Here is a 12,513-nt window from a genome sequence, read left to right as displayed (position 1 = left end):
CGGCCAACCAAAACGACCCCAACAAGCATAGTCACGACTCATCTAAGAGGTCACAAAAGACCCCACAACAACTTCTGAAGTTGCTGCAACAGCCAATCCCGTTAAGCCGTGCCCGGTCTGAGTCTGCAGGAAAATTAGGAGATGAGACCCCCCCCGCTGGGCTGAGCTTCGGATGATAGCGCTGTAATCCAGGATTACATGATTGACAGTCTGCGCACGGGCACTGCCCCCCTGGTGACCTCCTCCTAAAGGCAAAATATTTGTAGTTTTTAGCTAGTTAGCTTGTAGCATGCAATTCAAATTTGGGTGCTACTTATTCAAATTCGAGTAAATTTACAATGTTAGCATGTCAAAAATTAGCATGTTAGCTTTTTTTGTTAATTTCAAAGTTACATATACGCAGTATTTCCATGTTCGGTGTTAGCATTACTAGCATGCTAAAATCAGTATTATGGATTTTTTTTTGTGCTATTTTCACACACGTTAGCATGCTAACAGTTTTCAAGTGAAGTTTCATTTAAAAACTGCATTTTGTGATTATTATTTTAAATTGTTTGATGGGCGGAAAAATTTAAGTGTAACAAATGTGGGCAAAAAGTGGTATGACCCGTAGCGTTTTTTGTTAGCCGGGACGGCGTTAGCGCGGCTAAGTTTTTCAGTCAAAGTGAAATCCAGCAGAGAAGCCTGAGGTGTGAAGAATGCTTCCAAATGGAACTAAGCCATCCGATAAGGTCACCGCCCCCGCCAACAGTCCTCCTTTGTCGTCCACTGACATGTCTGCGTTTACGTCAGCACCCCTGAGTCAGCAGCAAGGTCGGCTGTCCACCCGGAGGTAAAGATGTTAACACCTCATGGTCCCTGACGTCAGTTCAAGTCCACAGATGGGGACAAATTGGACTCATGTTCACTTCAAGCGACGAAGCTTTGAGTTACACGCCGCAGCGACGCCAACACAATGGCCGACACGGCGTCGGGTTGCAAGCATGCAAGAGCGACGCCAAGGGAATACAACACCTGTCCAACAGGACGTGACAATCGAAAAAAACCTCCGCTCAATTCACGGACCATCAGGACTTTTTGTTGAGGTTCTCAGATCACCAGAGCACCACTCCATCACCACTCCACCACCACTCCATCACCACTCTCCTGCTCGGCCTCACTTTACAAGAAGGTAGACAGACATTCAGTAGATACTGAAGAATTAATGAAGAACTCAAGAGGAACTCATGAGTAGAGTAGTTACTGAGGAACTAATGAAGAACACGTAATGAACTAATGAATAGAGTGGTTACTGAGGAACAAAGGTACATACATTTAAAATGGTTACTGATGAACTAATGGGGAACTGATGGATAGAGTGGTTACTGAGGAACTACGGCACATATATTTAGAATAGTTACTAAGGAACTAAGAAGAACTAATGGATAGAGTGGTTACTGGGGAATGAAGGTACATCAATTTAGAGTAGTTACTGAGGAACTGAAGAAATAATGAGGAACTAATGAGGAGAGTAGTTACTGGGGAATAAGGCCCATACATTTAGAGTAGTTACTGATTAACTAATGGGGAACTGATGGATAGAGTAGTTACTGAGGAACTACGGCACATATATTTAGAATAGTTACTAAGGAACTAATGGATAGAGTGGTTACTGGGGAATGAAGGTACATCAATTTAGAGTAGTTACTGAGGAACTGAAGAAATAATGAGGAACTAATGAGGAGATAGTTACTAAGGAACAAATGAAGAACTAATGGATAAAGTGGTTACTGAGGAACAAAGGCACATCAATTTAGAGTAGTTACTGAGAAAATAATGAGGAACTAATGTATAGAGTGGTTACTGAGGAAGATACATACATCTAGAGTAGTTACAGATTAACTAGTTGGGAAATAATGAGGAACTAATGAATAGAGTGCTTACTGAGGAAGAAACATACTTTTAGAGTAATGCGGAACTAATGAATAGAGTGGTTACTGATTAAGAGACATACATTTAGAGTAGTTACTGGGGAATTTGTGAATCAATAACGAGGAACTAATGAATAGAGTGGTTACTGAGGAAGATACATACATTTAGAGTAATGAGGAACTAATGTATAGAGTGGTTACTGGTGAACTAAAGGACATACATTTAGAGTAGTTACTGGGGAATTAATGAAGAACACATGAGGAACTAATGAGTAGAGTAGTTACTGAGGGACTAATAGAGAAGTCATGATGAACTATTGAGTAGAGTAGTTACTGAGGGACTATGGCACATGTTTTTAGAGTAGTTACTGAGGAACTAATGAAGAAGTACATTTTCCATGGAGTCCTAGTGACCATGGCCGTGTGAGCGAGTCCAGTGCGGCGCTCCGACCCGTGGAAGTCCCTCTGTCTCCCGCCGTGCTTTGACTAAGAGGATTAGCCAACTCTGGGACCGCCGCAGGCCACGCCCCCCCCACCTCAGACGGAATCCTAATGTTGTTATCCTTACGAGAGTCCGGGGTCGGGGGGACTGAGCTTGAACCTAAAGACATAGTGGGGTCCTGTCCCATTGTGGGACAATGGACGACCCACCGTAAACATGTGGGAATTGTTGGGAATTGCACATATTTCCGTTCTAACTGTGAACAATTCAAATAGTTCATTGTGTTATATTTGGAAAAGAATTATTTTGATGTAAAAACCATTTTGGTCCCACAGCTTGGAGGCATGGTGAGCAAAAAGGAAGAAGAAGAAGACCGGAAGCTTCCACGGGACAGCAGCTTGGAATCATCATTAAATAAAAGCGTCATGGCGGCCTGGATCATCTCCCTGCCACATCCTGCAGCATCTGTCTGGTTTGTATCCGCCCATCCAAAAGTCCACATAAAACTATCCACCACTATAAATGGTCACAAAGCAGAGCTCCGCAGGCCGACTGGGTCGCCCTTAAAAGGAGGCCGTGCCGTCATTTCATGTGGAATGTCTTCTCCTGGAGAGCCGGAACACACAGACTACAATTCTAGCATGGAAAAGTTCAGTTGTTGTTGACTTGAGTATGGACCAGTCAACCCCTGGGGGGGTTTTGTCTAAAGGCTGGGAGCTGGTACCGGTTGGTTGTGACGGGAAGATATTCCAATATTCCAATATTGACTCTGTTCAATCTGCTATAGAACCAACACGCCCGGGTGTTGACATGCATAGAGTACGCTCCTTCATAGCGGTCATAGGTCACATGATCGCTGCAAAGAACAGCAGACATCAGTCAGGGTTTTTGGGTCAACCATCCATGATGCTATGGCTATGGCTATTATGATGATGATGATTATTTCTATTATTATTTTATTAATTAATAATAATTATTATTTTCATCATTAATTATTATTTTATAATTATTTTATTATTTATTAATTAATAATTATTATTTTTATTTATTATTATTATTTGTAATTATCATTAATTATTATTTTATAATTATTTTTATTATTTATTATTAATAATATTGTTTATTTAATAATAATTATGAATATGTCGAATAATTAATATTATTATTAATAATAATTAATAATTATTATTATTTTAGTATGTTTTTATTTATGTATTATTTTTTTTTATTCTTCTTATTATTACATGCATGCATTATTCCTTAAAGCTTCTTTCGTGGATTTATGAAGAAAACGCTCCCCAATTTATTTACAATTGCTATTATTATTTATGACCGGTCCAAGACAGCTGGGATAGGCTCCAGCACCCCCCACGACCCTTGTGAGGAAAAGCGGTAGAAAATGAATGAATGAATTAATTATTAATAATTATTATTTTATAATTATTTTTATTATTAATAATATTATTTTATTAAAAATAATTAATATTATTATTATTAATAATAATAATAATTATTAATTGAGGAAAAGTGGTAGAAAATGAATGAATGAATGCATTGATTAATAATTATTATAATTTTTATTATTATTAATTATTATTTTATAATTATTTTTATTATTATTTATCATGAATAATATTATTATTTTATTAAAAATAATGAATAATGTCAATGAATTAATATTATTATTAATAATAATAATTGTTATTATTTTATTATGTTTTTATATATGTATTATTTGTTGTTATTATTATTATTATTATTACATGCATGCATTATTCCTGAAAGCTTCTTTTGTGGATTTATGAACGCTCCTCAATTTATTTATAATTGTTATTATTATTTATGACCGGTCCAGAGACAGCTGGGATAGGCTCCAGCACCCCCTTGACCCTCGTAAGGATAAGCGGTAGAAATTGAATGAATGAATTATTATTTGTGACCAGTCCAGGGTGGACCCCGCCTCTTGCCCCAAGACAGCTGGGATAGGCTCCAGCACCCCAACAACCCTTGTGAGGATAAGCAGTACAAAATGAATGAATTATTATTTGTGACCAGTCCAGGGTCTACCCTGCCTCTCGCCCCAAGACAGCTGGGATAGGCTCCAGCACCCCCTCGACCCTGGTGTGGATAAGCGGTAGAAAATGAATGAATGAATTATTATTTTGACCAGTCCAGAATGTTCCCCGCCTCTTGCCCTAAGACAGCTGGGATAGGCTCCAGCACCCCCTTGACCCTGGTGACGATAAGCGGTAGAAAATGAATGAATTAATTATTATTTTGACCAGTCCAGAATGTTCCCCGCCTCTTGCCCCAAGACAGCTGGGATAGGCTCCAGCACCCCCTCGACCCTGGTGTGGATAAGCAGTAGAAAATGAATGAATGAATGATTATTTGTATTTGATTTGATAAATGATTATGATTATTAATGTAATTCTAATGATTGTCACATGTCACGCATGAACACGACATGAACATCATTGACACGCCAACGTTTGCCTTTGGGGGACGTGGAACTAATTTAAGATACGACCTAATTGGAAGGAACAGCAGGGGACAATATGGATTTGTCCTTGGTTGACCTTGACACGGTTATGTGAATGAAGTGGGCTGATGAGAGCGCATCTTCATCATCATCATCACCACCACCAAACTCATGTCTCTATTGTCCTATCATGTCTAGTGTGGACGATATTGGCTAATAGGAGTGTAAATGTGACTATAGGGGTGTTATGTCATGCCTCGAGGGCTCTAATAATGGTGAAAGAGGTTTTTTTTGATGTCCTAACGTATTGACAAGATAGTAAACAAAAATATTTAAAACATATTTAGAAGGTTGCAAACAGTTGTTTTATGTCTTATATGTTATATTTTCCTCTTAATATGTCTACTATATTCGATCATTCGCGATCATAGGGGTGTTATTTCATGTCTGGAGGGCTCTAATAATGTAAAAAAAAGTGTGTTTAGAAGGTCATAAACAATTTTACTATGTCTTATATGTCTTAGTTTCTCTTATTATGTCTACAGTATTGGGTGATATGGGTGTAAAGGTGACTATAGGGGTGTTATTTCATGTCTGGAGGGCTCTAATAATTATAGAAACCATATTTAATAGGTTGCAAACAGTTGTTTTATGTCTTATATGTCATATTTTCTCATATTATGTCTACTATATTGGGTATTAGAAGTGTAAAGAGGACTATAGGGGTGTTATTTTATGTCTAGACAGCTGTAATAATTATAGAAACCATATTTAATAGGTTGCAAACAGTTGTTTTATGTCTTATATGTCATATTTTCTCTTATTATGTCTACTATATTGGGTTATTGGCGACTATAGGGGTGTTATTTAATGTCTGGAGGGCTCTAATAATGTTATAAAGCATATTTAATAGGTTGCAAACTGTTGTTTTATATCTTATATGTCATATTTTCTCTTAACATGTCTACTATATTGGGTCATTGGCAACTATAGGGGTGTTATTTCATGCCCGGAGGGCTCTAATAATGTTAAAAAGTGTATTTAGAAGGTTTGCAAACCGTTGTTTTATGTCTTATATGTCATATTTTCTTTTGTTATGTCTACTCTACTGTCTATGTATGAACGTATGATGACGGCGCACCGTTAAATCCCATTTCCCAAATCCATCCATTTTCTTCAGCTTATCCCGGTGCGGGTCGCGGGGGCGGCATTCCCAGTAAGGAAGTCAGGACTGTGAGCTTGTAACATCAGCGATGGAGCAACTTAAGCTCCTTCTCCTGCTGCACACACTGGAAGCTGATCCGGCTAAGAGGATCAGACCGGTGGCTTAAATGGAAATGTTGTGAGCCTCGCGTCCGCCTGAAGCGCCTTCACGTTCAATGCCGGCAGGTCGAGCCTGCCGCTCACCACAGGCCTTTCTCCGTGGCACTTTTTTTTCACGGAGCCACCAGCTCCTCCACGGGAAGGCCCCCCCTTGTTCTCTCTCCCCCAAAACCTCTAAAGGCCACCCGGGTCTCCCCTGTCATCAATTACAGCACCCAGTGGGTGGACTGGTGGCGCGGTGCCAGGAGGACGCCGGCAAAGACACCGTGCAAAGAGCTCCCATCGCTCAGACGGGGAACAAACGAGGATTAAAAAAACCTGGAGGGGGGGCCGGGGGACAGTAGAAAGGGGGGGGGACAGAAATGTGGGACAACGTGAAAAGAAAAGCAGAGTTGAGGAGGCGCCTCCAGGAAAGGAGCGGGAGAGAATAAGGGCCAACAAGACACTCACACATGTTTGATTACTCCATCTTTTCTGCTGGCTGCTCACTCAACAGCTGTCTTATATGTCTTATTTTCTCTTATTACGTCTACTATAATGGGTAACAGGACTGCAAAGGTGACTATAGGGGTGTTATTTCATGTCTACAAGGCTCTAATAATGTTATAAAGCATATTTAATAGCTTTCAAACAGTTGTGTTATGTCTTATATGTCTTATTTTTTCTTATTATGTCTACTATAATGGTAACAGGACTGCAAAGGTGACTATAGGGGTGTTATTTCATGTCTACAAGGCTCTAATAATGTTATAAAGCATATTTAATAGGTTGCAAACAGTTGTGTTATGTCTTATATGTCTTATTTTCTCTTATTATGTCTACTATAATGGGTAACAGGACTGTAAAGGTGACCATAGGGGTGTTATTTCATGTCTACAGGGCTCTAATAATGTTATAAAGCATATTTAATAAGTTGCAAACAGTTGTTTTATGTCTTATTTTCTCTTATTATGTCTACTATAATGGGTAACAGGACTGTAAAGGTGACTATAGGGGTGTTATTTTATGTCTAGAGGGCTCTAATAATGTTATAAAGCATATTTAATAGGTTGCAAAAAGTTGTGTTATGTCTTATATGTCTTATTTTCTTTTGTTATGTCTACTATAATGGGTAACAGGACTGTAAAGGTGACTATAGGGGTGTTATTTCATGTCTACAAGGCTCTAATAATGTTATAAAGCATATTTAATAGCTTGCAAACAGTTGTTTTATGTCTTATATGTCATATTTTCTCTTGTTATGTCTACTATACTGGGTTATATGAGTGTAAAGGTGACTATAGGGGTGTTATTTCATGTCTAGAGGTCTTTACTAATGTTACTATGGTAACATACTGACAAGATAGGAAACAAAAATGTTAAAACCATTTAGAAGGTTGTAAACAGCTGTCTTATATGTCATATTTTCTCTTATGTCTACTATACTGAGTTATATGAGTGTAAGGGTGACAATAGGAGTGTTATTTCATGTCTAGAGGGCTCTAATAATGTTAGAAAGCATATTTAATAGGTTGCAAACAGTTGTGTTATGTCTTATATGTCTTATTTTCTCTTATTATGTCTACTATATTGGGTAACAGGACTGTAAAGGTGACTATAGGGGTGTTATTTCATGTCTAGTAGGCTCTAATAATGTTATAAAGTATATTTAATAAGTTGCAAACAGTTGTTTTATGTCTTATATGTCATATTTTCTCTTATTGTGTCTACTATATTGGGTCATTGGCAACTATAGGGGTGTTATTTCATGTCTTGAGGGCTCTAATAATGTAAAAAAATATTTAGAAGGTTGTACACAGCTGTCTTATGTCTTATATGTCATATTTTCTCTTATTAGTTTGCCTATATTGGGTCATTTGCGACTATAGGGGTGTTATTTCATGTCTGAGGGCTCTAATAATATAAAAAAGACATAGTAAACAGGTTTCCTATGTCTTATATGCCTCAGTTTCTCTTATTATGTCTACAGCATTGGGTGATAAGGGTGTAAAGGTGACTATAGGGGTGTTATTTCATGTCTGGAGGGCTCTAATAATGTTTAAAAAATGTATTTGGAAGGTTGTACATAGCTGTCTTATATGTCATATTGTCTCTTATTATGTTGACAGTATGCCAAACAGTTGTCTTATGTCTTATATGTCATATTTTCTCTTATTAGTTCTCCTATATTTGTGACTCATTTGTGACTATAGGGGTGTTATTTCATGTCTGGAGGGCTCTAATAATGTAAACAAGCGTATTTAGGAGGTCATAAACAAGTTTACTATGTCTTATATGTCTTAGTCTGTCTTATTTTGTCTACAGTATTGGGTAATAGGAGTGTAAAGGTGACTATAGGGGTGTTATTCCATGTCTGGAGGGTTCTAATAATTATAGAAACCATATTTAGAAGGTTGCAAACAGTTGTTTTATGTCTTATATGTCATATTTTCTCTTAATATGTCTCCTATATTGGGTCACTTCTGACTATAGGGGTGTTATTTCATGTCTGGAGGGCTCTAATAATGTAAACAAGCCTATTTAGAAGGTCATAAGAAGGCTGATGGGAGGACAGGAAGTCATGTGTTCCCAAGATTTCTTTATGAAGAAGTAGTCAATCAAAGATGGCGCTTCAGGTCGTTAAGGAAGCTGAATGAAGGCGGGAGCGTGACGCCTGCGAGGCCTCTGGCCTCCTCCTCCTCCTCCTCGCTCCCACACTTGCACTCCAGCGTCTCGTGTGACGGCGTCCTCTCCTGCTCTTTGCCATCACCAACAGGACAAATGGCAATGCCACCATGCGTCACGCTTAAATGCCCCCCCCCCCACACATGACACTCTCTTTTCTGTTGGGGCTCTGACCCCCCCCCCCCCCCCCCCCGCCCAGTCTGCCGTCGCCCCCATCCTACTGTTACTAAACAAATCTCCCCTCTGACAGCATCATTGAGACCCGAGGATGCGGCGCAGCAGTGCCGGCGCCTCCTCAGCTGACCGGGGTCCACCACCCAATGCTTGTTTCCCCGCGTAACCTCCACCCCCATTCAGCTGAGGACCGGCCGGGACAAAAAGAGACTTAATACCAACTAATCTCATCATCAAATAACCACTTCCACACTAGCGACCTGATGTTCCCAACCGGTTCCGGTACCGTCCCATCCCAAAGAGGTCTGAGGAGGGCAGATGGAGCATTCCTGCGCCTCCTTCCTTCGTGCCAGACTGCCACCTCCTTTGTGCCCCCCAAGCTTCATTTGAAGTAAAAAAGCAGAAGGAGGAGGAGGAGGCGGCACGGGAGATCTTTCTGCCGGTATCGAACCCTCCGGCACATCCAAACTGGCTGGCCCACCAACAAAAGGCTTCACATCTCGACAGAAAAAAACACAAGTTGCTGCCAAATTCTCTCCTAATCTTTTTTTACTGCTCCTCCCCCCCAAAGAGATGCAGCCAAGCAGACCAGGGAGACCAGCAGACCAGGAAGACCAGGGAGACCAGCAGACCAAGCAGACCATCAGACCAGGAAGACCATCAGACCAGGGAGACTAAGCAGACCAGGCAGTGTCCTCTCTGGAACGCTGCTACACCCAAACGTCTGAGGAGGCCAGGGACACGCCCCTTCTAGCACCCACACTTAATACTCATTGGACTGGATTTACATATGGATGGATGATTGATGGATGGATGATGGATGAATGAGTGAGTGGATGGATGGACTAATGGATGGATGATTGATAGATGGATGATTAATGGATGGATGATTGATGGATGGATGGATGGACTAATGGATGATTGATTGATGGATGGTTGGACTAATGGATGGATGATTGATGGATGGATGGATGGACTAATGGATGATTGATTGATGGATGGTTGGACTAATGGATGGATGATTGATGGATGGATGGACTAATGGATGAATGATTGATTGATTGATGGATGGTTGGACTAATTGGATGGATGACTGATGGATGGATGGGTGGATGATGGACGGATGATTGATGAGAGAAGAATGGATGGAAGGATGATGAATGGATGCACATGTCACTGGAAAAATGGATGATGGATGGATGGATGATTGATGGATGGATGAATGGACTAATGGATGGATGATGGATCGATGGGTGGATGGATGATGGAAGATGGATGGGTGGATGATGGATGGATGGATAGACGGATGGATTAATGGATGATGGATGGATGGGTGGATGATGGATGGATGGACTAATGGATGGATGATGGATGAGAGAAGAATGGATGGAAGGATGATGAATGGATGCACATGTCACTGGAAAAATGGATGATGGATGGATGGATGATTGGTAGATGGGTGAATGATGGATGGGTGAATGATGGATGGATGGATGATGAGAGAAGAATTGATGGATGGATGATGAATGGATGCACATGTCACTGGACAAATGGATGGATGGATTAATGGATGATGGATGAATGGATGGATGGATGATTGATGGATGGATGGATGGATGATTGATGGATGGACGGGTAGGCAAATGGATAGATGATGGATCAATGGACGGACAGACTAACAGATTGATGGATGAATAGATGGATGAATGGGTGGATGAATAGATGATGGACAGCTGATGAAGAAGAAAGAAAAGAGTAATAAAAATAATAAAATGGTTGAATAAAAATGAGAAGTCGGACCTCCATGACCTGCCATGTTTGCTGTTGGGGGGTCCAACATAGCAGGTGTCTTCTACTTGTCCTGCGTGACACTTTCACATGGGGGGGGTCACGTTACCCCCCTCCCCAGTCAGATTATCTCATAATACCTCAACCCAACATGACAACATGACAATGCACATGCTAACTGCTACACGCTCCCCTACAAGACACACAACAGCATCACAAGCGGTTCGAACCCCAAGCCAAACCACTTTGAAGTGGACCGGAATCACTTGGAAGAAAACCAGGTCCATAAGGAAGTGGACCAGAAGTGCACCAGGACCAATAAAGTACCAGAACCAGAAGAACGTAGCACGCACCTTGTTGGGTCAACAGGACGACAAGTGTCGCCAGAAGCGCCTCGCAGTTCCTCCCGCGCATGTCTGCGTACGCGTAGGGAATCGAACACGGTGAAAGCAGGAGCAGGTCCCGTTGCGCTACGCTCACACACCCATCGGAAGGCTTGAGGCGTGTTCGGGTTTACGGTACTCGGTGCGCCGCGCGGCTCCCCGTACTCCTTCCTGCTCTGTGGTTCGAATCTCCGTCTGAATGAGAGAGTAGCTCCGCCCACAACGCGCGCACACGCACACGCACACACCAGACGTGCGCACGCGGCACACCTTCATTTTTAAATGTGGATTCCTTTGTTAATGAATGACGTCAGAGTCCATTGGAATATTCTATTAGTTATGCTTATGATGATCCAGTATACTGATGATGTTATGGGGCTAAGGTCCAAGGGGGCATGCTGGTGTGTCCGCCCGGCCCCAGCAGTCAGTCCCCCTTTAAAAAACTGGGAAGGACATTATAAACTACTATGTTGTATGTTGAATGTTAAATGCATGTTAAATGTTGCATGTACACGAGTGCTGCACATAAAATGCCATATGTAGAATTGGGTATGTTAAATGTTGCATGTACACGAGTGCTGTATGTAGAATTTGGTATGTTAAATGTTGCATGTACATGAGTGCTGCACATAAAATGTTGTATGTAGAATTGGGTATGTTAAATGTTGCATGTACACAAGTGCTGTACGTAGAATTTGGTATGTTAATTGTTGCATGTACACGAGTGCTGCACATAAAATGTATGTCGAATGTGAAATGCATGTTAAATGTTGTATGTACACGAGTGCTGCACATAAAATGTTGTATGTAGAATTGGGTACGTTAAATGTTGCATGTACACGAGTGCTGCACATAAAATGTATGTAGAATTGCGTATGTTAAATGATCCATGTACACGAGTGCTGTACGTAGAATTTGGTATGTTAATTGTTGCATGTACACGAGTGCTGCACATAAAATGTTGTATGTTGAATGTAAAATGCATGTTAAATGTTGCATGTACATGAGTGCTGCACATAAAATGTTGTATGTTGAATATGAAATGCATGTTAAATGTTTCATGTACACGAGTGCTGCACATAAAGTGTTGTATGTTGAATGTAAAATGCATGTTAAATGTTGCATGTACACGACTGCTGCACATAAAAATGTTATTTGTAGAATTGGGTATGTTAAATGTTGCATGTACACGAGTGCTGCAAATAAAATGTATGTAGAATTGTGTATGTTAAATGTTGCATGTACACAAGTGCTGTATGTAGAATTTGGTATGTTAATTGTTGCATGTACACGAGTGCTGCACATAAAATGTGGTATGTTGAATGTAAAATGCATGTTAAATGTTGC

At 40.5% G+C, this 12,513-nt stretch overlaps 1 protein-coding gene across 5 annotated transcripts in view; it reads right to left on the bottom strand.

Moving 5' to 3' along the window:
• Positions 1 to 11,368, bottom strand: part of ptprz1a (protein tyrosine phosphatase receptor type Z1a) — a 56,939-nt gene extending 45,571 nt beyond the window's left edge. For 3 of the 5 annotated variants that reach the window (XM_078791073.1, XM_078791075.1, XM_078791074.1), the window contains exon 1: positions 11,137 to 11,368. In XM_078791073.1, coding sequence (XP_078647199.1) covers positions 11,137 to 11,197 — 61 coding nt within the window. In that variant the 5' untranslated portion in view covers positions 11,198 to 11,368. The remainder of the gene's footprint in view (positions 1 to 11,136) is intronic. The other 2 variants (XM_078791076.1, XM_078791077.1) reach the window with 2 other exon arrangements.
• Positions 11,369 to 12,513: the final 1,145 nt, after the last annotated feature.

The sequence above is a fragment of the Doryrhamphus excisus genome, linkage group LG6 (genome assembly GCF_037039965.1).
Source record: "Doryrhamphus excisus strain RoL-2023G ecotype Guam linkage group LG6, RoL_Dexc_Guam_v1.1, whole genome shotgun sequence".
Taxonomy (NCBI): Eukaryota; Metazoa; Chordata; class Actinopteri; order Syngnathiformes; family Syngnathidae; genus Doryrhamphus; species Doryrhamphus excisus.
Note: the sequence above shows the minus strand (reverse complement) of the source record. Positions and strands in the feature narration are given on the sequence as shown.